The 22,870-nt window shown below is 45.7% G+C and overlaps 2 protein-coding genes across 3 annotated transcripts in view; one reads left to right on the top strand and one right to left on the bottom strand.

Moving 5' to 3' along the window:
* Window positions 1–22,870, top strand: part of LOC147737434 (uncharacterized) — a 908,239-nt gene that overhangs the window by 299,970 nt on the left and 585,399 nt on the right. The gene's annotated exons all lie outside the window — the stretch shown is intronic.
* Window positions 14,220–22,870, bottom strand: part of LOC147737437 (uncharacterized) — an 84,355-nt gene continuing 75,704 nt past the window's right edge. Inside the window, exons 3-5 of one of the 2 annotated variants that reach the window (XM_086929530.1) lie at window positions 19,154–19,225; window positions 18,444–18,496; window positions 14,220–17,922 (exon numbers count right to left, since the gene is read on the bottom strand). In XM_086929530.1, coding sequence (XP_086785656.1) covers window positions 15,597–16,826 — 1,230 coding nt within the window. In that variant the 5' untranslated portion in view covers window positions 16,827–17,922; window positions 18,444–18,496; window positions 19,154–19,225 and the 3' untranslated portion in view covers window positions 14,220–15,596. The remainder of the gene's footprint in view (window positions 17,923–18,443; window positions 18,497–19,153; window positions 19,226–22,870) is intronic. The other variant, XM_086929553.1, reaches the window with a different exon arrangement.

Below are 22,870 nucleotides of genomic sequence, written 5' to 3'. Positions count from 1 at the left end.
AATACAGTATCCTCCCTCAACCGATCACACAATTCCATTAAATTGGAACAAATGACCAATTCTTCAACTTATGCAATGATACATGCCGCAATTTATTCCTGTAAATCTACTGAACACAAATCTAATGGTAACCAAGACAGAAGTCCACTCTAATGTTCTTTCCTCCTGTAATATGAAGCACACTAAAACTCCAATAATTTGATAGATAATCTGGCTTAGGATCTTAATTTGGATCCTAGACAAAATAGCAATGAGAGGTCTGTGATCGGTCCTCAAGCTAAATTTTCTTTTCAAGAGATATGGCTTACACTTGCCGACACCCCAAACGCATTCCAACATATCACTTTCTATTACAGAATGGAATATGCTACTTACCAGTATGCATCTGTTCTTGGCATAGAGGGCTGCAGAGTGGTACATTATGAATAGATCGCCATCTGGTGTTGGGCTCGGATGATTGCACTTTGTTTTTCTCTTGGAGAGTCTTTTGTCTCTTGGTGACTCCTCCCTTGGTTGGTAGTGCGCATGGGCATCGGCTCCATCCTTAGATTGTTTTGCCATAGTAGGGTTAGATGGAGTAGTATAGTAGAATACAGATAAGAGTGCCCATGTAAGTGTATCTAAATAAGATAATGTTGGAACAGACACAGGTTTCCGGGGAGGCTGGGAGGGCATGTACCACTCTGCAGCCCTCTATGCCAAGAACAGATGCATACTGGTAAGTAGCATATTCCGTTCGAGGCATATGGGCTGCAGATGGTACATTATGAATAGACTATATAGCAGTTCTCTCCCTAGCGGTGGTCGCCCGTGTCTGTTGCAACTGTCTGAAACAATGTTTTTAATACTGCCTGTCCCACTCTAGCTTGTTGTGTTGTGTGCACATCTACACAATAGTGTTTTGTGAAGGTGTGCGGTGTAACCCAGGTAGCCGCTTTGCATATGTCATCTAGTGGAATGTTTCCCAGAAATGCCATAGATGCTCCTAGTTTACGTGTAGAGTGAGCTCTAGGAGGAACAGTTAATGTTCTCTTTGCCTTTAAGTAGCATATTTGAATGCATTTTACAATCCATCTGGCAATGCCCGCTTTGGAGATGGGATTGCCTTTATGTGTGGGAGAAAACGCAACAAATAGCTGTTTTGTCTTTCTGAAAGTTTGTGTTCTTTCTATGTAGTACAATATGGCCCTTCTAACATCCAGTGTATGTAGGGCTCTTTCAGCTACTGTTTGTGGTTTTGGAAAGAAAACCGGTAATTCCACTGACTGATTGATGTGGAATGCTGAAATAACCTTCAGTAAGAATTTTGGGTTTGTTCTAAGAACCACTTTATTTTGGTGTAGCTGCATAAATGGTTCTTGAATCGTAAAAGCCTGCAGTTCACTTACTCTTCTAAGTGACGTGATAGCTATGAGGAAGGCTACCTTCCATGTAAGGAATTGTATTTCACACCTATGCATAGGTTCAAATGGTGGCCCCATTAGTCTGGTAAGCACTATGTTGAGATTCCAGACTGGGGAAGGTGGTCTTCTTGGTGGAATGACTCTTTTGAGTCCTTCCATGAAAGCTTTAATTGCTGGTACTTTGAACAATGACAGATGTTGTCTGTTTTGTAGGTATGCTGCTATGGCTGCTAGATGAACTCTGATAGAGGTATATGCTAGGTTACATTGCTGTAAGTGTAACAAATAACAAATGATTTGTTTAGTAGATGCGTCCAGAGGGTTGATGTGCTTACTGCTACAGTGTATAGCAAACCTCTTCCATTTTGCTGCATAGCATGCTCTGGTGGTAGGACGTCTTGCTTGTTTAATGATTTCCATGCATTCTGGTGGTAAATCTAAATACCCAAACTCTATGACTTCAGGAGCCAGATCGCTAGGTTCAGTTGTTTGGGATCTGGGTGCATTATTTCTCCATGGTTCTGTGTAAGATGCATGGGTAATAACCTTAGCTTTTGATGTGGTACTTGTGAGAGTTGTAGCAGAGTGGTGAACCACGGCTGTCTTGCCCACGTGGGTGCCACTAGTATCATTGTCATTGAATGTTGCTGCAGTTTCCGAACCAGTAATGGAATTAGTGGTAGAGGAGGGAACGCGTACGCAAATCTGTTGGACCAATTTATCCACAGTGCATTGCCCTGGGACCTTTGGTGTGGGTACCTGGATGCGAATTCTTTGCATTTTGCGTTCTGATGATTGGCAAACAGATCTATCTCTGGTTGCCCCCATTTTTGGAAGAATGGCTGTAGTATTTGGTCGTGCAGCTCCCATTCGTGTACTTGTTCTGACTGTCTGCTTAGGATGTCTGCTATTTGGTTTTGAACTCCTGGTAGGTGTTCCGCTAACAGGTAGATCTTTTGAGGAATGGCCCATCTCCATATGTCCTGTGCTAGTCTGGACAGTTGGAGAGAGTGTGTCCCCCCCTGTTTTTGAATATAATACATTGCAGTCATGTTGTCTGTTCTGATCAGGACTGCTTTGTTTGTTATTTGCATTTGGAAAGCTTTTAGTGCTAGAAATATTGCTAATAGCTCTAGGTAGTTTATGTGCAGTTTCTTTTGCTGCACACTCCACTTCCCCTGTACTGTGTATCTGTCCATATGCGCTCCCCATCCGGAGAGCGATGCGTCCGCTGTTATTATTACTTGTGGAATTGGCTCTAGGAACGACCGTCCCTTGGAAATGTTTTCTGTGTTCCACCACTTCAGAGAGCGATACGTCCGGTCGTCTACCAACACCAGATCTGTAATCTGCCCTTGAGCCTGATTCCACTGTGTCGCTAGACACTCTTGTAGTGGGCGCATTTGTAGTCTGGCATGTGGTATTAGCAGTATGCAGGAGGACATCATGCCTAATAGTTGCATAAACACTCGTGCTGGTAGTGAGTGTTGTGGTTGAAATCTTTGTATTAACCCGACCATTGTCTGTACTCTGATTGGGTTGGGGTATGCTATTGCCATTTCTGTGTCTACTGTAGCCCCCAGGTATTGCTGAATCTGGTTTGGTTGCAGGTGTGATTTTTTGTAGTTCACCGTGAACCCTAGGTGGTGCAGCAATTGAATTGTCTTCTGTGTGTTGTGAAGACATTCTTCCTTTGACTTGGCCTTTATTAGCCAATCGTCCAAGTATGGGAAGACATGTATTTGTTGTCTTCTTAAGTGCGCTGCCACCACAGCTAGGCATTTTGTGAAAACTCTCGGTGCTGTTGCGACACCGAATGGAAGGACTTTGAACTGGTAGTGTTGTCCTTCTAACACAAACCTTAGGTATTTTCTGTGGGCTTTGTGAATTGGGATATGAAAGTAAGCGTCTTTTAGATCCAGTGTAGAAAGAAAGTCCCCTTTCTTCAGTAAAGGGAGTACTTGTTGGAGCGTGACCATGTGGAAGTGCTCCGAATTTATGTAAGCATTGAGAGGTCTGAGGTCTAATATTGGTCTTAGGGACCCGTCCTTTTTGGGGATCAGGAAGTATAGAGAATATACTCCTGTGCCCTGTTGATCTTTTGGGACCTTCTCTATTGCATGCTTTTGTAGAAGTGCTAGCACTTCTTTTCTTAACAATGTCAGATGATCTTGACTCATTGGACGCTGTTTGGGGGGGATGTTTGGTGGGGTATCTGGGAGTTCTAGGCAATAACCATGTTGGATAATTTGTCTCACCCACTTGTCTGACGTGATGTTTTCCCAGACAGGTAGGAACTGTGATAGACGTCCCCCGACCGGTGTTATGTGGTCTGGGGGGAGTTCTATGAAGTCACTGTTTTGGTGTTGAGGCGTTGCGGTTATTATTATTTCCGCGGCCTCTTCCCTTATTGTTGTTACCTCTGTAACTGCCTCTTGAATTACCTCTGGGTGATGTTGGTGTGAAAGATGTGGATTGCTGATTCGTTCCTGTGTTCTTTGAGCCCCCTCTATAGTTGGACCTACGAAAGGAACCTCTGTGTGTTGGCTGTTGCAATGCTCCCATTGACTTAGCCGTTTCCGTATCTTTCTTCATTTTCTCTAATGTCTCGTCTATACTTGAACCAAACAATGTCTTCTGATCAAATGGTTTGTTCAGTAGGGCTGTTTGTACCTCTTGTTTGAATCCTGAGATTCTAAGCCATGCGTGCCTTCTTAGCATGACACTAGTGTTAATAGACCTTGCTGCAGTGTCTGCTGCGTCTAATGCACACTTAATGGAAGTATTTGTTATTATTTTACCTTCCTGTATTAACTGGTCTGCCTTCTTCTGATGTTCTTTTGGGAGATGTGTAAGAAGTTTTTCTAGCTCATCGTAATGTGCCCTGTCGTAACGTGCGAGTAGTGCTTGTGTATTGGCTATACGCCAGCTATTTGCTGCCTGTGATGCTACTCTTTTACCTGATGCATCTATTAGCTTTGACTCTTTATCTGGTGGAGGAGCCTCTCCTGTGGATAATGAGTTTGCTCTCTTACGAGCGTTTGAGACCACCAGCGAGTCTAGCGGTACATGCCCTCTAATAAATATTGGGTCCTTTGGAGCCGCTTTGTATTTTTTATCAATTCTTGGGTTTAACACCCTGGCTCTCACTGGGTTTTCGAATATCTCCTCTGTGTGAGTAAGAAGACCCTTCAACATAGGAAGAGTACCTGATGTTCTCTGTGCATTAGGTAGAGTCTCTAACAAGAAATCCTCTATTTGAGGTTCTGTATGCATATCTAGTTTGTGATATTTTGCTGCCCTATTAATGAGCTGCACAAAACCTGTGTTATCATCAGGTGGTGAAGGCTTTGAGGGATATAGCTCTGGGTCGTTGTCCTCATCTGACCCTACATCATAATTCTCCCATGGGTCCTCCTCATCTGGGATAGTTTCGTCATCCCCTTGAGGTTCTCCCTCCCCCAGATCACTGTCTACATCTGACTGAGGTGTAGCTGGTCTTGGTGTGGAAGGTGTAGGTATATTTGGCTTATTATAAGGAATAGGAGAAGAGGGTGTCACTCTAGGACGAGGAGAAGCAGGAGGAGTTATATTTGTCCCCATTGTTCTCTTTTTTGAAGGAAGAGGTTTATCTTCTGACTGTTCACTCCTTCTCTTCTTCGTGACCACTTTCCCAGTTTGTGGATCAATAAACAAGATCTTTTGTTTGGGATCTGTCTGTTGCTCCTGAATCGGTACCGAAGGTCCTGGTTCCGAGAGGTGCTTTTGTTTTCGATCGTCAGATCTTGTTGTTTTCGAAACCGAATGTTTGCTCGATTCCGACTTTCTCGGTATCGAGTGTCTCTTGGGCGATAAATCGTATTTATGTTTCGACATGGAATGTTTCGATCCCGAGCTGTCCTTTGTATGTAGCCTCGGTGCCGAAGTCGGTGTCGCCCTTTTCTCGGATCCGACATGGTGGGAGTCCGAGTGTTTCGGTTTCAGTTTCGGTTTCGTTGCCGGGCCCGAAGGCGGGGCGTCGGAAACTTTTTTCAGCGGTTTGACCGGGCCCGAGGGCGGGGTCGTTACCGCACGGGGTCGGTTTTTCGGTAAGGGGACGTCGTCACTCACAGTTTGTTGCTCGATGAGTTCTTCAACCTCCGACTGTTCCCCTTCCGACCCCGACTGGTCCTCTTCTTCCTCGATTTGTTCGTCTCCGAACAGCTCCGGGATCTCTTCCACCTGCATTCTGGAAACCTCGTGTCTTCGAGCTCGACGATTTCTAATCGTTAGCTTGGAGGAGAATGCTGCGCAGGCTTCGCAGTCCCTGGATTCGTGTTCAGGCGATAGACAGAGGTTGCACACCTCGTGTAGGTCCTTGTGTGGGAACTTAGCACCACACGTTGGACATTTTTTGAATGGAGTCCTTTCCATGGACTCCGGGCTTGGCTGCGTCGAGAAAGGCCTCCTGTTCTTCGACGTAGCTCCAAGTTTTTCTCTTCTATTTTGAATTTGTAACGCGTCGGAATGGAAATGAACGCGTTCGAATAACAATACCGTCGAATTGGAAAAGGAATACGCGCCGAAAATCACTTTCTTGCGAAGTTGATCTGGAGCGTCTCGATCTTCATCCGAACCCGATGGCGGAAAAAAACAATCTAAGGATGGAGCCGATGCCCATGCGCACTACCAACCAAGGGAGGAGTCACCAAGAGACAAAAGACTCTCCAAGAGAAAAACAAAGTGCAATCATCCGAGCCCAACACCAGATGGCGATCTATTCATAATGTACCATCTGCAGCCCATATGCCTCGAACATTGTGTTTCCAAATCTTTCATGCTTCTGGAAGCAAACCCTACAGAGACTTCCGTCCCATCCATTACTTGTAGCAAAAAAACTCAATGCCATATTGTAGGAAACTGGCTATATATATACTACACAAAAATGAGGTATAGTGTGTATAGAGACCAAGTGAACCTAGAGGTAGGCAGAGGTTAACGTTAGATAGAACCTTACTCTTTAAAGTGGTAGCTTGGTCGAGCAGTAAGGCAGTATCAGAGGACAGTGTTAAGCATTTGATGTACACACTCAGTCAGCAAATGACAAACATGTCACAGGTATGCATTAAATACTTTTCAGTAATAAGTTACTGGATATAGAACAGTTTGAAAATGCAATAGAAATTGTACTTTGTTTGATTTACAGGGTATGCAGAATGATGCAACAGTTAGCAAATACAGTACATTGAAATGAATATGCTTTTTCAGTAAATGAAAGGTAAGTTACTTTCTACGTTACTTTCCTTACTCAAAGATGGATACCTAGATTCAGCACTGGGACATTTCCTGGAAACAGGTACATAAATACGTTTTGGTTATTCACATGATTTTTAAAGAACATTTTTAGGTTTCCAAACTCCACACTTGGAAAGTTTTTGGAGAAAAAGTGTCAATGTTATCCTATGGAGAGAAAACAGGTTAACAGTCCATAGGTAAGTAATTGACTGTGGGAGTTAAGATTCTGGGGTTAGACGCAGGGGTCCCCTAGGGTCAGTGTTGCACTGTTCTTACACCCTCAGCGGCACTGGGGCGGCGGGGTGCAGAGTGTTGAGGCCAACTGTTATCCTAAGGGGGACAGGGGGTCTCCGGATGGTGGCTGCTGGCTAGCAGGTCACTGGGTTGAGAGAGGAAAGCTCCTAGGGTTATGGTCAGGGCAAGTGGGGAAAGAAAGTAGCACAAAAGGTGCACCCTCAGCGGCATTGGGGCAGCCGGGTGCAGAGTGCTGATTCGACATTGGGCGCCCTGTTTTTTCTATGGAGAACCTCAGGCAGGGAGACGAAGGACTTCTGGGTGCGTCCACCACTGGGAGAGGTAAGTTGGGAAGTTAAGGATTGGTTAGGCACCGTCGGTTTGGGCACACAAGGCCACGGGGCGTCGGGTGCAGGGGTGACTTCTGGGGTCGGATCTTCTTACCAGCTCCTGGTCGCGTTTAAGGGGGCCTTCTGGATTTAGGCTGCATTCGTCAGCTGGAGGCTTGAGGCAGGTCAGGGGTCACCGGATCTCGGGTCAGGATTACCGGGGTGACCTCCTTGTGGTATATTTCCACTCGAGTTCGGGCCTGGTTCGGCGGGTGCAGAGTGGGCTGTATTTACGGTCCCTGACTGCTGCCAGGGGTTGCTGTTTGAACAAATCCGGTGTTCACAGGAGATTCAGTCTTTAAAGTGAAGGCAGGCAGGTCCTCTGTGGTTTTTGAGGTTGCTGGCTGCAGGACACACCGGGATTTCACAGGAGCAGGTTCGAGGGGAGGCAGGCCTGTAGGACTGGGCCCAAGTTAGTGGGCGCTGTCCTCTTGTTAGTTCTGCACGGCTCTTCGGTCCTTCTTCTTATCTTCTTTTCTTGTCATTTCCGGATCTGAGGAAGCAAGATTCAGGGTGCCCCCTAAATACTAGATTTAGGGATATTACAGGTAGGTAAAGGGCATGGACCAATGGGTCCATTCCCTGGGGTGGGTATACCCCCTATTCTGCCACTCTCCAGTGGTAGGGGGCAGGAGCCTGTCCCTGGTTGGCTGGGTCCCCCATCCTCAAGATGGCGGGGACTCGAGGCCGTGCTTCAACCCGCTTCCCCCACCTGAGAGGTGGAGTTGGCAACACCCCTCTTCCTCACTTGTTTTTCCTGCCCAAAGTGGGGGGTAGAACCACTAGGGACCAGTTGCTGAAAGCAGCAAATTGTCTGGAGAGGCTCACAAAGGCGATATGCCTTTGAATCTTCTCCTTCGTGAACCCTGCCCATCCTGGAGGAGGAGGCTTGGTACCTCGTCCCAGGATGTGCATTGTTTCAGGTCCCCGAGAGCAGCAAGCTTTCGACCCAGGGGTCCCGAAACATGTCTGTTGGTGGCAGCCTAAGCAGCCACTCAGTCAGATCACTAGGAGTTGGTTGAGTTTCAGGGGCATCTCTAGGATTCCCTCTTTGGTGCATTTTACATTAAATCCCACACTGGCATCAGTGTGGGTTTTATGTGCTGAGAAGTTTGGTAACAAACCTCTCAGTCTTTAGTGTATCCATTATGGTGTTGTAGATTTCATGATGACAAACTCCCAGCACCATATACTCTTAATGGCATTGGGTACTGTAGGGGCACAGGGCTCATGCACTTGTATCCTCACCGCTGGCATAGAGCAGCCAGCTAGAGGGGTGACTGATGTATGCCAGGGCAGTGGTTTGTGGGCATGGCATACAGGGATGTGTGCCATGTCAACTTTTCACTTTGTTCTGCACCAAGACATGTAGCCTGCAAGGGCAGTGTGTGAGTGTCAGGGTATAGGTCCTCTAAGGAGAAGGTCCTCTGTGGAGAAGTGTGGCTCACTGGTTAGAGCAGGCAGACCCTGAAGCAGAGATCAGATCCGGGACCAGGGTTCGATTCCCGACGCGGCAGGGTGTTGAGCTCAAATGTCCACGGACTCGATAATTCTCGCTTCGGTGCCTGACCTAATCATGGGTTCACACTCTGCAACTCTGGGCATTAAGCTTGCTTAATCTCCACAACGGCCCCCCGCGGCCGGATGCCTGGCTTTCACCTTGGGGATGCCCTGTAGGGGCTATCTCACAGGGAAAAGCCAGGACGGGTTCCCAAGGCAAGCGCGGAGATACCCCTTCGGGGGTCGATTCTGGCGCTATATAAGAAATATAATAATAATAATAATAATAATAATAATAAAGGTGGCACAATAAGTGCTGCAGCCCTTAGGGGCCTTTTCTGGTCACAGTGCCCTGGTACCTGTGGTACCATTTACAAGGGGCTGACATGTGGCCAGAGATGCCAATTGGGGTAAGGCTTCAAAACAGTTTTAGGGAAGAAACATAGGCCCTGGGTACCTGATTAGAAGGAGCCCATTGCTTCTTTCAGGGTGTCTAAAGCCTTTTGAAAAATAACTGTCCAGTTTACCTTTATGGGCATTTACTTGGAGGTGGGTTCTGTGAGGGGAGCCACAATGGACCCATAACCCTTCACAACCCTCCTGCAGTACCCAGTCAAGCCAAGGAATGCCCTGACTTGGGCCTGGGTTGTTGGAGATGCCCAGTCCAGGATAACCTGGCTCTTGGGCTCTAAGGGTTGTACCTGGCCTCCACCAACAAGGTGGCCCTAGTACACCACAGATGCCCTAGCTGGCATTTGGATGCCTTGATGGTTAGGACTGCAGTTTGCAGGGCTTTTAAAACCTTCCCAAGGTGGATCAGGTGATCCTGCCAGGTGGAACTCAAGACAGCAATACCATCAAGATAAGCTGCACTAAAGGACTCCAACCCAGTCAGGACTTGATTCACCAACCACTGGAAGGTGACAAGGGCATATTTTAAACAAAAGGGCATAACAGATTTCTCATAGTGCTAATAGTGCTCTAACAGTGTAGCAGAAAAGCAGTGAGGTACGCACACATTACTAATTGATCAGAACAAATCTCAGTAGCGTTAAAAGATTTTTCAAATTGTATTAAACAGCAGGTCAGAATGCACAATTCATTGTGCACATATTATTCATACAGCAGCATACTGTGTAGAGATTCCAGAGTACAGTAAACATCACTGAAGTGTACACTGATTTCCCCTCGAGTAGTAAAAGGCTTTGCAGCGTCCCATTATTTCTCAAGGTTTAGCAAACAGTAGTGCAGTGTGCACATATATCTCATAGTGCAGTAAACAGCTGCATGCAATGCTTTATCATAGCCAATTACAAGTAATGAAGTGTGTACACAGAGCACAGTAAACAGCAGTGCAGTCTGCACAGATTCGTCAGTACAACAAAAAGCAGTGCAGCCCATATATTGCCGTAACACAGAAAAAACAGTGTGGTGTGAACAGATTACTCAGTGTAGTAAAAGCAGTACAGTGTGCACAGATCCCTCATATTGTCGTATGATGCAGTACAGTGTGCACAGATTTCTTAAAGTGTAGTAAGATGCAGAACAGTGTGCACAGATTCCTCATATTGCAGTAAGACGCAGTGTAGCGTGCACAGATTTCTTAAAGTGTAGTAAGATGCAGAACAGTGTACACAAATCCTTCATATTGTAGTAAGATGCAGTGCAGCGTGCACATATTTCTTAAAGTGTAGTAAGATGCAGTGCTGTGTGCACAGATCCCTCATATTATAGTAAGATGCAGTACAGTGTGCACAGATTCTTCATATTGTAGTATGATGCAGTGCAGCGTGCACAGATTTCTTAAAGTGTAGTAAGATGCAGTACAGTGTGCACAGATCCCTCATATTGCGGTATAATGCACCGCAGCGTGCTCAAATTTCGTAAAGTGTAATAAAAAGCAGTGGGCACAGATTCCTCAATGCTGTAAAAAGCAGTGAAGCATGCACAGGTGTCTCACAGTGCAGTAGGATACGGGTAGAATGCATGTGCAGTACAGATCAGTGCAGTGGTACTGATTCCTCACAGTGCAGTAGTATGTAGAGCAGCATGCACAGATTCCTCACAGTACAGGAAGGTGCAGTGGAACATATTTACCATAGTGCAGTAATATACAGTACAGTATGCCGAGATTCATCAGAGTGCATTAGGAGGCAGTGCACACAGATACCAACTTACAGTGCAGTGAAATACAGTGCAGCACGCACAGACTCCTCACAGCGCAGTAAGATGCAGTGCACAAATCCCCTCTTTAACACACATGATGCCCACAAACACCCCCAGGGCTGGAAGAAAAGCCCCCTAGGGGCCCCGGATAGAAGAGCCCAGCTCAGCCCCAGGGGCCCTTGGATAGAAGAGCCCAGCTCAGCCTCAAGGGCCCCTGGATAGAGGAGCCCAGCTCAACCCCAGGGGCCCCCGGATAGAAGAGCCCAGCTCAGCCCCAGGGCCCCTGGATAGAAGAGCCCAGCTCAGCCTCAGGGCCCCTGGACAGAAGAGCCCAGCTCAGTCCCAGGGGTCCTCAGATAGAAGAGCCCAGCTCAGCCCCAGGGGCCCCCGGATAGAAGAGCCCAGTTCAGTCCCAGAGGCCCCGGATAGAAGAGCCCAGCTCAGCCCCAGGGCCCTTGGATAGAAGAGCCCAGCTCAGCCCCAGGGGCCCCCCGGATAGAAGAGCCCAGCTCAGCCCCAGGGGCCCTTGCAAAGAAGAGCCCAGCACAGCCCCAGGGGCCCCCGGATAGAAGGGCCCAGCTCAGCCCCAGAGGCCCCCGGATAGAAGAGCCCAGCTCAGCCCCAGGGCCCCCAAATAGAAGGGCCCAGCTCAGCCCCAGGGGCCCCGGATAGAAGAGCTCAGCTCAGCCCCAGGGGCCCCCAGATAGAAGGGCCCAGCTCAGCCTCAGGGCCCCCGGACAGAAGAGACCAGCTCAGCCCCAGAGGCCCCCGGATAGAAGAGCCCAGCTCAGCCCCAGGAGCCCCCGGATAGAAGAGCCCAGCTCAGCCCGGCTCCTGCAGAGATTCCCTCCAGGATTATTCAGTCCATTTCTACAAACACAGCAGAAGGTGCTGACAATCTCCTACCTGAGCAGAGACCTGAGCAGAAACCTGTCCAGGCTCTCCCCTCCCCCTGGGGCTTGGGGGGAGGGGCAGATATGAGGTCTGGGAGGGGGCTGATTTGGGATCTGAGGGGGGGGCAGATCTGGGGTCTGAGAGGGTCGGAAGATGAAGGTAACTGCCCACCAGACAGGGGTGCCTTTCCAGCTCTGAAGCAGGCTGAACACACCAGGAGAGGCCAGAAGTGATGTCAGCATCGCTGCTGGTGCTGTTTTTGCCACCGCTGACCCGGAAGAGGAAACCGTTCTCCTTTCATCCAATATGCAGTTCAGTGGGTTTCATCAGCAGGCGAGGAGCGCCCTCTGGTGGCCGCTGATGGAACAGCTTCCTCCAGGCTCCAGCATTGAATATTTCACATAAGCAAGCATTTATACCTGTAAAGACCTGGGGTTTTAGATTTTTAGATGTTACAGACAGGGTTGACACCTAAAACCAGCTGAGATGGCAACACTAGTCACAGACATGGATGGTCTTAAGACACACAATACAAAAATGGCATTTACAATCCAGCACGCCACACAGATGCAGCATTACTAGGCTGTCAGGGCGATGGATATGCAGTTTGTTTTAACTTCAGGGATTATTCATCTTGGAGAATCTTGGTTGTGTTAATGTATTTTATTATTGCATTGGCTGGTCTCTTTTAAAGCGGGTTTGAGTGGGAGCCTGAATCATGCACAATCTAATATTTAAACACGGAGTTGCATAATATTTGCTTTGGGTGAGTGTCCCAGATGGTATTTATGTATTATGTATACACAGCGTGATTGCGAGAGTGCTTGCATTAATTCAGGAGTGGAGTTTGAAGTGTGATTATATATTGAAAATTTCTGTATGAAATACAGATTGTGAGGATGGATTTTGGATAGAACTGACCAGGATTCACCCACTTGGATGTTTCATAGTTCGGGACTTTTCCACAGGTTTCTTGCGAAATAGGACCGGCTGGGTACCTTCCATTTAGGGGAGATGGCTGACACAAATTTAAGGAAACCCACCCCTTCCATAAATGAAAAAGGGAGAAGGTCCATTGCTAACCTTTTAGCAAGCTTCACATTGTACAACCGTGCCTTTGGGTGGTTGCGTTGGAACTGCCCCTCCAACCTAAGCATGCTGTTAATGGTAGGATGGATTACTTTCCTTTGTGGTGCTGTTGTTTTCATTAACCCACTTAGGCTCATGCTTCAAAAGTAACTGAGATCTCTGCCTGTCCGGATGCGGGCCAGCGTGTTGGTGTAGAGGAGATTTATCCAGTGCAGTATTTAAGAACCTAGTTTCACGCACATAAGCACTTTCGTTAAGTAAAACTACCCCAACTCAACCCATTGAAGTTGGGCATGAAGAATCAGGGGACGATATTATTGTGGTGGAAGGTGAAGAAGAGGGAGGCATTTCTAGACCTGTCCCCAGTAGTGTAGTGGTACCGCCCACATCCTCCTCAGCAACATCTGAGTGGCACCGCAGTAAGAGCCATACTCAAGCTGAGACACCACCCTTAGTCATGGACCTGTTCGCTGGCCTGTTTCGTTCGCAGGACACAGCAGTCAGTATACGTAGTGGGCCAAATTGAGAGGCCATATCAATGTATGCTGATGATGCATTTGTGTACCTCAGGAATGTGCAGGCGATCTACCACAGGTGATGGATGTTCTAGACGTTTTTGGTAGGACTTCTGGACTGAGGCTAAATTGGACCAAATCCAACTTATATTCAATGTGCAAACTCACAACTTAGAACAGGAAGTGCTGCCCCAATTAGCACTGGGGTGGCACCCTGACATTTTCAGGTATTTAGGGGTGAACGTACCACACCGATGATGAACTTATACAGGGCAATTTAGGTGATGTCCAATGTTAGCAGCTCCCTGTCGTTTTGGGGCTCCCTGCCACTATCGACCCATGGGTAGAGTGGAAGTTGCAAAAATGCTGTTAATACATTTATACTGATTTTCGACACCTCTAGTTTACCCGCCTCGGCGCTTCTGCAGGACATTGGACTCTGTTTCTGTTCTTATGGACTTAATCTGGGGAGCGGGCCACAAGAGAGTCGTGCTTCGCAAACTATACTCTACCTTGGAAGGGAATGGGGGGATGTACATATAAAAGACAAATAAAGAACTACAAACCACTGTGTGACTTGGAAGACGATTATTTCTCAATACAGCCCTTGATTGTGATCTTGTTACAGTTCTCACATTATCATCCGCACTAGAAAAGATGGGAGCATGGTGCGTAGGTAGAGCAAAACAGTGGAAGTCACACATTTCAATACAGTTTATTAAAAATGGACAAAGAACTTTAAGATTCAAACCACGTTTAGATCAAAAAGAAAATTTAATAATTATTCAGAAGCAAAATCTAAAGGTGGGCTGTGATGTAAGGCTCATTAATTAGCAAAAACAACTGTCAAAACCAAACAAAAAGGTAAATGAATAAAAAACAAGCAGATCCACTGAATCAATCAGGAAGTCACCTACAAAATCGTAGTTGACTTCGGCAGCTATGCTCGAGAGGGCAAAGATAAGCTTAGTCTCTGGTGATGATTAACACTGGAATTTGATGCGAGGTTTTTGGCTGAATCAGTCTCAGAAGGTGATGAGCTGCACAGAAGTGGCTTGAAGTGCAAAATTCCCACAGAGTAGAGTTGGGTCATCAAGTTGAACCTGAATCCACGGCAATCAAAATGTGTGAAACTTCAAGCAATTACAACAGCTGCGAAGTCTTTGGAGCTTCCAAGTTATGTAGATGGTTCAAGGTTGATGATAAGAGCCAAAGCATGGAACGTGGCAGGCCTGAGGCATGGTTAAAGGGATAGCAGGTTCCATTTGAAACAAAAAGAAGATGGAAAGAGGCCACTCGTGTGGATCTTTGTAATACGAGGCCATGTCCCATTAGAACAGAAATCATTAGGACTATTTAGGGTGGGGCCACGAATGGTTCGCATATGGTTGGCCTTGTCTTTAGTGGCACGGAGAATAGAAAATGATGTGGCGGGATGTTGCCAAGATTAACTACCAGTCCACCCATCACTTTTAGTTTTTCTCAATGATCAGCCCTACGTGGTACAGACATGAACAGATATTGGTCCCATAGAGACCTACGACAAAGGGACTTCTGCTGCAGCCCCCTGGTGAGGCTCGTTAACACTGGAAACAGTTTGAAGTTACTTGCATTCCAGATCCTAGCAGCGTGGCCTCAAAGTTCAGGATCGAATGGCCTTTGTGGGTCAGAGCCACTGCATATAAACACTCAGGGAACAAAACACACTGAATGGAATGAGGCCACAAATAGTTACAAAAGAATGAGGTTAATTCAAGCATTTCCATCCCTCGCTGTGCGCTGTTCTCAGTAGACAGTTTGTTGGACAATCAATGGATTGATGTCTTTGTGGCTGCTTCATGTAAATGTTTTGCGATGCTGAAAGCTCCTCCTCAGGGTTGACAGTGAGCACCTTTTATTCTCCCACATTGTCTCTCTTATGTGGAAAGTTACATTTACAGCTGAGGTTTTTGTCACATTGAGAGCACGGGTCATTTTCTTTCACGTTGTGGGTTCTCTCTTGTTGAATGAAACTGAATCTCCAGCAGACCCTTCCCTGGCATTTAGAACAATTACAAGGATTTTTCCAGGTAAGTTCTCACAGGTTGAGTGGGACTAGATTTCCGACTGAAACTTTTCCAGCATTCAGAGAGCTAAGAAAGTTTTTCCCCAGTGTGAGTTCTCTCATGTCTAGTGAGAGTTGTTTTCAATCTGAAGCTTTTGTGGCATTCAGGGCACTGATATGGTTTATGCCCAGTGTGGGTCCTTTCATGCACAGTAAGGTTGGATTTCTGACCAAAGCTTTTTTGGCATTCAGAGCACTGATACTGTTTGAGCCCAGTATGGATTCTCTCATGTAGAGTTAAACCGGATTTGTGATAGAAACCTTTTTGGCATTCAGAACACTGATACCGTTTATGCCCAGTGTGGGTTGTTTCATGTACAGTAAGGTTGTATTTCTGACTGAAGCTTTTACAGCATTCAGAGCACTGATAAGGTTTTTGTCCAGTGTGGGTCCTTTCATGTGCAGTAAGGCTGGATTTATGACTGAAGCTTTTACAGCATTCAGAGCACTGATAAGGTTTTTGCCCAGTGTGAGTTCTCTCATGGTGAGTGAGAGTTATTTTCCGACTGAAGCTTTTCTGGCATTTAGAGCACTGATAGGGTTTGAGCCCAGTATGGATTCTCTCATGTTGAGTTAAACCGGATTTGTGATAGAAACCTTTTTGGCATTCAGAACACTGATACGGTTTCTGCCCAGTGTGGGTTCTTTCATGTGCAGTAAGGATGTATTTTTGACTGAAGCTTTTATAGCATTCAGAGCATTGATAAGGTTTTTGTCCAGTGTGGGTCCTTTCATGTACAGTAAGGCTGGCTTTATGACTGAAGCTTTTATAGCATTCAGAGCACTGATAAGGTTTTTGTCCAGTGTGGGTTCTTTCATGTGCAGTAAGTCTGGATTTACGATTGAAGCTTTTCTGGCACTCAGAGCACTGATAAGGTTTTTGGCCAGTGTGAGTTCCCTGATGGTGAATCAGACTGCAACTAAAACTGAAGCTTCTTTGGCATGTGGAGCACTGATACGGTTTATGCCCAGTGTGGGTTCTTTCATGTGAAGTGAGATTGGATTTGGTACTGAAGCTTTTACAGCATTCAGAGCACTGATACGGTTTAAGCCCAGTGTGGGTTCTTTCATGTACCGTAAGGCTGGATTTGTGATTGAAGACTTTCTGGCATTCGGGACACTGATAGGGTTTTCGTCCAACAATAGTTTTCTCATGTTTAGTGAGGTGGGATTGATGACTAAAGCTGTTCTCACATTGATTGCTCTTATAAGAGTTGTTTGTTTCTCCAAGTTGGGTTTGTTCCTGTGTACATGCCATCTTAAGACTAAATTTGATTTCAGATTGTGTACTTGTTTATGTTACAACTCAGCATTAACTTCTAAAATACATTTCAGATGCTCTTCTTAACATATGTATTTTAACTAATGATAGTTTTTACCTGGAGATCATTTTCCTACCTTTAAAGGCACCTATCTAACTTGTCTTATTAACTTTCACTGAGGAGCCCCTTGTATTGATTAAGAGACCTCTCATGGATTCATTTTCTCCAAGTTATGCCTGGGTGAATTCTCTCAAGTTTAATTATTCTCATTTAGTGATTTTAGTTTATCACATTTGATTTAGGAGTTTTAAAAGCACTGATAAGGTCTTTGGGCTTTAGTGTTTGACTGTTAGGTATGTTTTTTCATACAAGTAATGACAGATGCTTAGGGCATGCCAGGGTGGGTTATGAATTATCAATAGCGTAACACTGGTCCCTTTTATACTTTCTGTTAGTATATGCTTTTTTGCTCAGTGACTAAGACGGGTACATGATCCACTTTGGAGTTACAGGACCCTTTGAAAACACTGGGATCAACCTCAAGAGACAGAGTTGGTGGGGGAAAATCTTCCTATATTGGAAATGGTAAGCCAGCATCTTTGGTGAATTGACATCTGAGAAAGCGTATTTACAATGACTTTCTTTTAAACAACCTTTTCTCTCCTCTCATCTTCAGGAGACAGAGACAAAAGCTTGCTCTTGTAAACCGAGGATATTAGTCTTTTTGACGGTTCTGTCACATCACAACACGTCTACGGATGCTGATCTGTTGTGGAGGGTTTGCGTCTCCAAAGCATTTCTCATAAACCATCAAACAGAATTTACAACACTGAGTATTCCCATGCGCACTGCGTGGGCATCAATTGTGGCCAATGTTCTCCTCAATCTCAGTTACTGACACTTGCTAAACATTTATGGTCATTTTCCTTTAGGGATTTGACAACTTTCACATTCACCAGTTTCTTCCGCTCCAACATCCTCACCATTCCTGGTACATAGAATGTGTTTCTTCTCAAGAGCTCAAGAATGTTTTAACTTTCCTTGTGTTTCTCTAAATTTAAACCTTCTTTTTTCTGTTCATGCTTCAGTCACCTGTAGAAACGGAGTCAGAAATTGTAAATGAACACAAAGAAAAAATATTTATGACCTTATACTTTGCACAAAGAATATATTGACAAAAACAAGCCAGGAAATCAGTTGAGTATCATTTCTGATAGTCGTGAAACAGCTCGGGACACTGTAAATCGGGAGCTTCGGATCACTGGAGCTCATGGATGTGAGAGAAAACGTAATTACTATTTAAGAAAGAAACACAAGTTGCACATATATTGTGACACAGATTCTCAGCAGCAGCCAACACTATCAAGTTACAATTTCTGTGGCAAAGGCTGGCATCACAATGAGATATTTGTAATACTTTTAATGAATTATCTCCTGTCCACCTAGACTGTTAATCTATTCCTTTTTCCAGTGCTCTAGGAAGGGACATTTTATTGAAGAAAGGAATTAGCTTTGTTGTAATCACTTCTTTAAATGCCACTGTAGGCTGACGCTGTGTCCAGTTAGCTCAGTGGAATTCACTATTTAAAATTGTGCGGATGATAAGGACTTACTTGGTGCCCAGAACTCATCACACTCCTCCGACAGGACCCAGACACTGCAACACCTGAAAAAGAGAAAAAAACAGCACAACAGTAAATAAAAAAAAAAGGGTCTAGAAAAGAAAAACACAAAACAGAAGAAAGAGATAAAAGGCTATCTTCCACTCTCACCACATGTTCCTGCGCAGGAAACTGTGCAGCAGATGCTTGTAAACCCATAAGTTACTTCTAAAGACAGTGCCCCCAAGGTCAGCACTAGGTGCAGCTCCACCGGTTGCATCACCCTAAAGCAAGCCTTGTGTGCATGTGTCTTCACACACATATACTGTGTCTTTTGCTTGTAGTAGATAAGACAGAAAAGGATAGTTTAGGAGGACATAAAGAGATGGAAGTTAGATCAAGAGAGAAAAGACGCCGAAAGAACAGTCAGAGGGGGGAGAGTATCACGTGGTGTAGAGGAGGAGACAAATGTGCCAATAGTTAAGGAACTGCTGGGCAAAACCAACCTAAAAAGGAATCGGACCTGCACTACACCCCCAACATTTCCAGGAGGAATATGGCTCCATCATATTATTATCAGAAGTTTGATAACAACAAGAATAGTGCACAGAGGGAGTCAAATGTTGAAGCTGAAGAGACAAAAACAAAACAGAGATCAAGAAAGAGAATAGAGAAAGAAGAAACCGGGGAAGAGGAAACTTAAGAGTTATAGGAATCTTTACCTGACAGTTATATTATATTTTGTTCCTCCAAGGGTGGCAGCCACGCTGCACTGCCTGGTCATCCTGGAATACCTTGAAAGGAAGTAAAGAAATAGTTTTGCATCAGACGACTATCACACTTCATCACATTTTACAAATAACCGTCCTGAACTTACAACACAAAAGAATCTCTTGTTCTCAGGAGGCCATTGCGAAGCAAATATGGGTATGAATAAATACTTTTTTGGTTCACCAAGAACCATGATCCCTTGCTAGAAAAGGTCTCTGTGAATATGGAGTGCACCCACAGTCTCAGAGAACAAACCCCAACAACACAGTCCACTTCTTCATAACCCCCATCTTTCCATTTACAGACCATGAAACTTGCAAATCAAAACAATCTGGTTTGCAAAGGTATGTTAAAGTCCTTGAACATAATTCTGTCCACACTTCATAAATCAACCAGACTCTTATATTTATACAAACCATGCTCTCTGAGCAACTGCAATTCAAGGTCAAACTGATGCAGAGTTTGAATGCCAAGCAATGGAAGTAACAAAGCATCAATGGGTTGGCGCTTTTTATCTATAACTTATCTGAAGGGATGATGCGGAGGGTCAGCATAAATAAATCCTTCACGAGACAAAGCTTGGAACATTGAAATGTTTAGATCTCCATTGAAGACAACAAAGCAGCAGCAGCCTATACAACCTGATATAGGCCGGCTGCTCTCAACATTACAATGTCCTAATACACAGCCTCTGCCTCTCTGAAATATATGGATTGGACAGGAGAAGGCAGAAGATAGAGCCTGCAGCAGGGCACACAGGAGCCTCCCCCCTTCCTCCTCCCGTAGCTCGCAGTGTCACTGGCATCTCAGAAGGAGGGGGGGTTCTGCTCATCTCCCGTATCTCCCGACTCACCTGAATGATGAAAAGCAGTTTAGCCAAGCCCAGGGCGAACCAGGGGATGACTTCAGCCTCCTTTCACAGCGATTGCTGTGATTGTTCAACAATTAACCCCTGTGATCCTGCATGCGGCTGTTAACTGTTCAACATTCACGCTTACAGCAGTTCGGAGTACCAGAGGTGTTTCAACCCCCTGGGTCTCTGGGACACCGTTGTTTTATTAAGTAACACATTCTGCCCTCATAGGTCAAAAAGTGTAATGACCTTATAGTCAGCCGTAGCAGGTAATACTGCCCATTAAAGGACCGTTCCCTTGGTAAAGACACTTGCCTTTGGAGCTACAACAAGCTACAAAGCTATAATAAAGGTTTCAAATAATTACTGAAGGCATAAACATGGTTACTCAATCAGAGAAATAATTATCATAATATTTGCAGGAGGATCACATAAAGGTAACCTCTAAAGTATATCAAAAGACAGACTCAGAAATAGCTCTAGCTGTAAAGTCAATAGACAAACCACCACAACAAATGTGTGCTAAGAAACAAGAAAACTTTTTTTATAATATCAAATAGCAAACTGACTAGAACCTGCTTAGTTAAAAATCAAGAAATGTTCTTACGTTTTTAGACAGAGAGAACACATTATTAACATGGTTCATGATGAGGTAAAAATGACAGCAATCAATGAATGTTCATGAAAACATGGCACAACAAAATGTAATTTAATAAACCACACCCACAAAATGAATAATGAATTGTGACTCTTCACCTAAAAGCCACCAATCATTTTACAAGGTTATTCCCTAACATAATAACTGGATCTTAATCACAGTTTAAGTTTGTGGCCATTCATCAATGACCCAATTTGTATGGGAACATTTGCTGACAGCTTATTAGTTGTTTATTAGAAATGCCTACAAGTTGGATTTGTTTCCCAAGAGGGGTGGGTTGGGAGCTCCCGTCAGTCTGACTGTGGAACGGGAGGCACATTTATTGATTAAAAGAGATGCTGGATTCCCATTTACTTATTCTACAAAAGGGCCCTCTGGGTGACCTCTAGGACTGCACCAAGCACACAATCCTTCTTCCATCTCAGGCACCGTCATTGTGTCTGATTCAGTCCAGTAGAAACTCCTAGTGTAGATGCAAGTTGTGGAAAATCCTTATTAATCACTATAGGATTTTGTTGAAATCTTACATTTGTTGAGAATTTAGCGTTCTATTCTGCACTGGGCTGTGGGGCCATCGGGACTGAAGGCATGTTCCAATTATCTGACTTTGATTCTCCATGCTCGGCACACAGGCCAGTTGGGCTGGGACCACTGACTGTGACATCCCATTCTGTGTCATCTGATTCATGTTCCATTTTCCCAGGTTCCTGCAAACATCACAAGGATCATGTCTGATTCTGCACACTATTAGTGTTTGAAGTATTTAAATTGCCACTGTCAGTAAAACCTATATCCTGAGCAGGGCCGGACTGGCCGTAACGGGCTTCCAGTGGTTCCCCGGGAGGCTGAAAGAGTGGGGGCCGATTCTTCAATGCTGGGAAACATATTTCTTACTGGGGGCGGTTTTGCTGTGGTGCTGCTATATCGCCTCCAGCAACAAAAGAGGCAGGGGGCTGGTCCGTCAAAATTGTCAGGCCTGGTTTGGGTTCTCAGTCCGGCACTGACCCAGAGGAACAACATTTCCTCCTTGCACATACTGAACATCATTACTCTGCACACCAACGCCGTGCATATCCAAATTCACACCAGCAACAAACCCAGAATCAAAACAAGAATACAATCGGTGAGAACCACTTTTGTCACCCTTCTGGATAATGTTTGACTGAGCCATCATTATTATTATTTTGATCTTCTTCTGCTTAGTAATAGAATTGTCACTAGAGTACTTTGGTTACAACAAAGTCTCATCCAGAATATTAGTCTGCAGCCCCTCACATTAAGCACTAACATCTGGATGCATAGCTAAAAGATGCGCCCTCTTTTACCCGGTCTTCGACTTTGCAATATTGTCTGTAAATCTGCATTAATCTCTTGTATATATAATAAAGTATTCTGAGGCGCTTCACTCTGTGGCTCCTCAATTGGCCAGTTTACAAACAACTTACACTCATTCCACAAATCTCTTGGGACAACAATTAACAAACTTAAACTCAGCTCTCGACCACCCCGCCTGGACGAACATGCCTCATCTCCACTGCATCCCTCCTGGACAGGCCCCACCTTCTATGAACCACCCAAACACAGGACAGGCCTCACCTCATCTGCACCCCTGGAGAGGCCCCACTTCCTCTGCACCCCTGGACAGGCCTCACCCCCTCTGCACCCCTGGACAGGCCTCACCCCCTCTGCACCCCTGGACAGGCCTCACCTCTTCTGCACCCCTGGACAGGCCTCACTTCCTCTGCACCCCTGGACAGGCCTCACCTCCTCTGACCCCTGGAGAGGCCTCACCTCCTCGGACCCCTGGACAGGCCTCATCTCCTCTGCACCCCTGGACAGGTCTCACCTCCTTTGACCCCTGACAGGCCTCACCTCCTCTGACCGCTGGACAGGCCTCACTTCCTCTGCACCCCTGGACAGGCCTCACCTCCTCTGACCCCTGGACAGGCCTCACCTCCTCTGCACCCCTGGACAGGCCTCACCTCCTCTGCCCCTCCTCTGGACAGGCCTCTCCTCCTCTGCCCCCCTGGACAGGCCTCTCCTCCTCTGCCCCCCTGGACAGGCCTCAACTCCTCTGCCCCTCCTCTGGACAGGCCTCTCCTCCTCTGCCTCCCTGGACAGGCCTCATCTCCTCTGAGCCCTGGACAGGCCTCTCCT

The sequence above is a fragment of the Lissotriton vulgaris genome, chromosome 1_1, assembly GCF_964263255.1.
Source record: "Lissotriton vulgaris chromosome 1_1, aLisVul1.2, whole genome shotgun sequence".
In the NCBI taxonomy this organism is placed as follows: domain Eukaryota; kingdom Metazoa; phylum Chordata; class Amphibia; order Caudata; family Salamandridae; genus Lissotriton; species Lissotriton vulgaris.
This window is presented reverse-complemented; position numbering and strand designations above follow the sequence as displayed.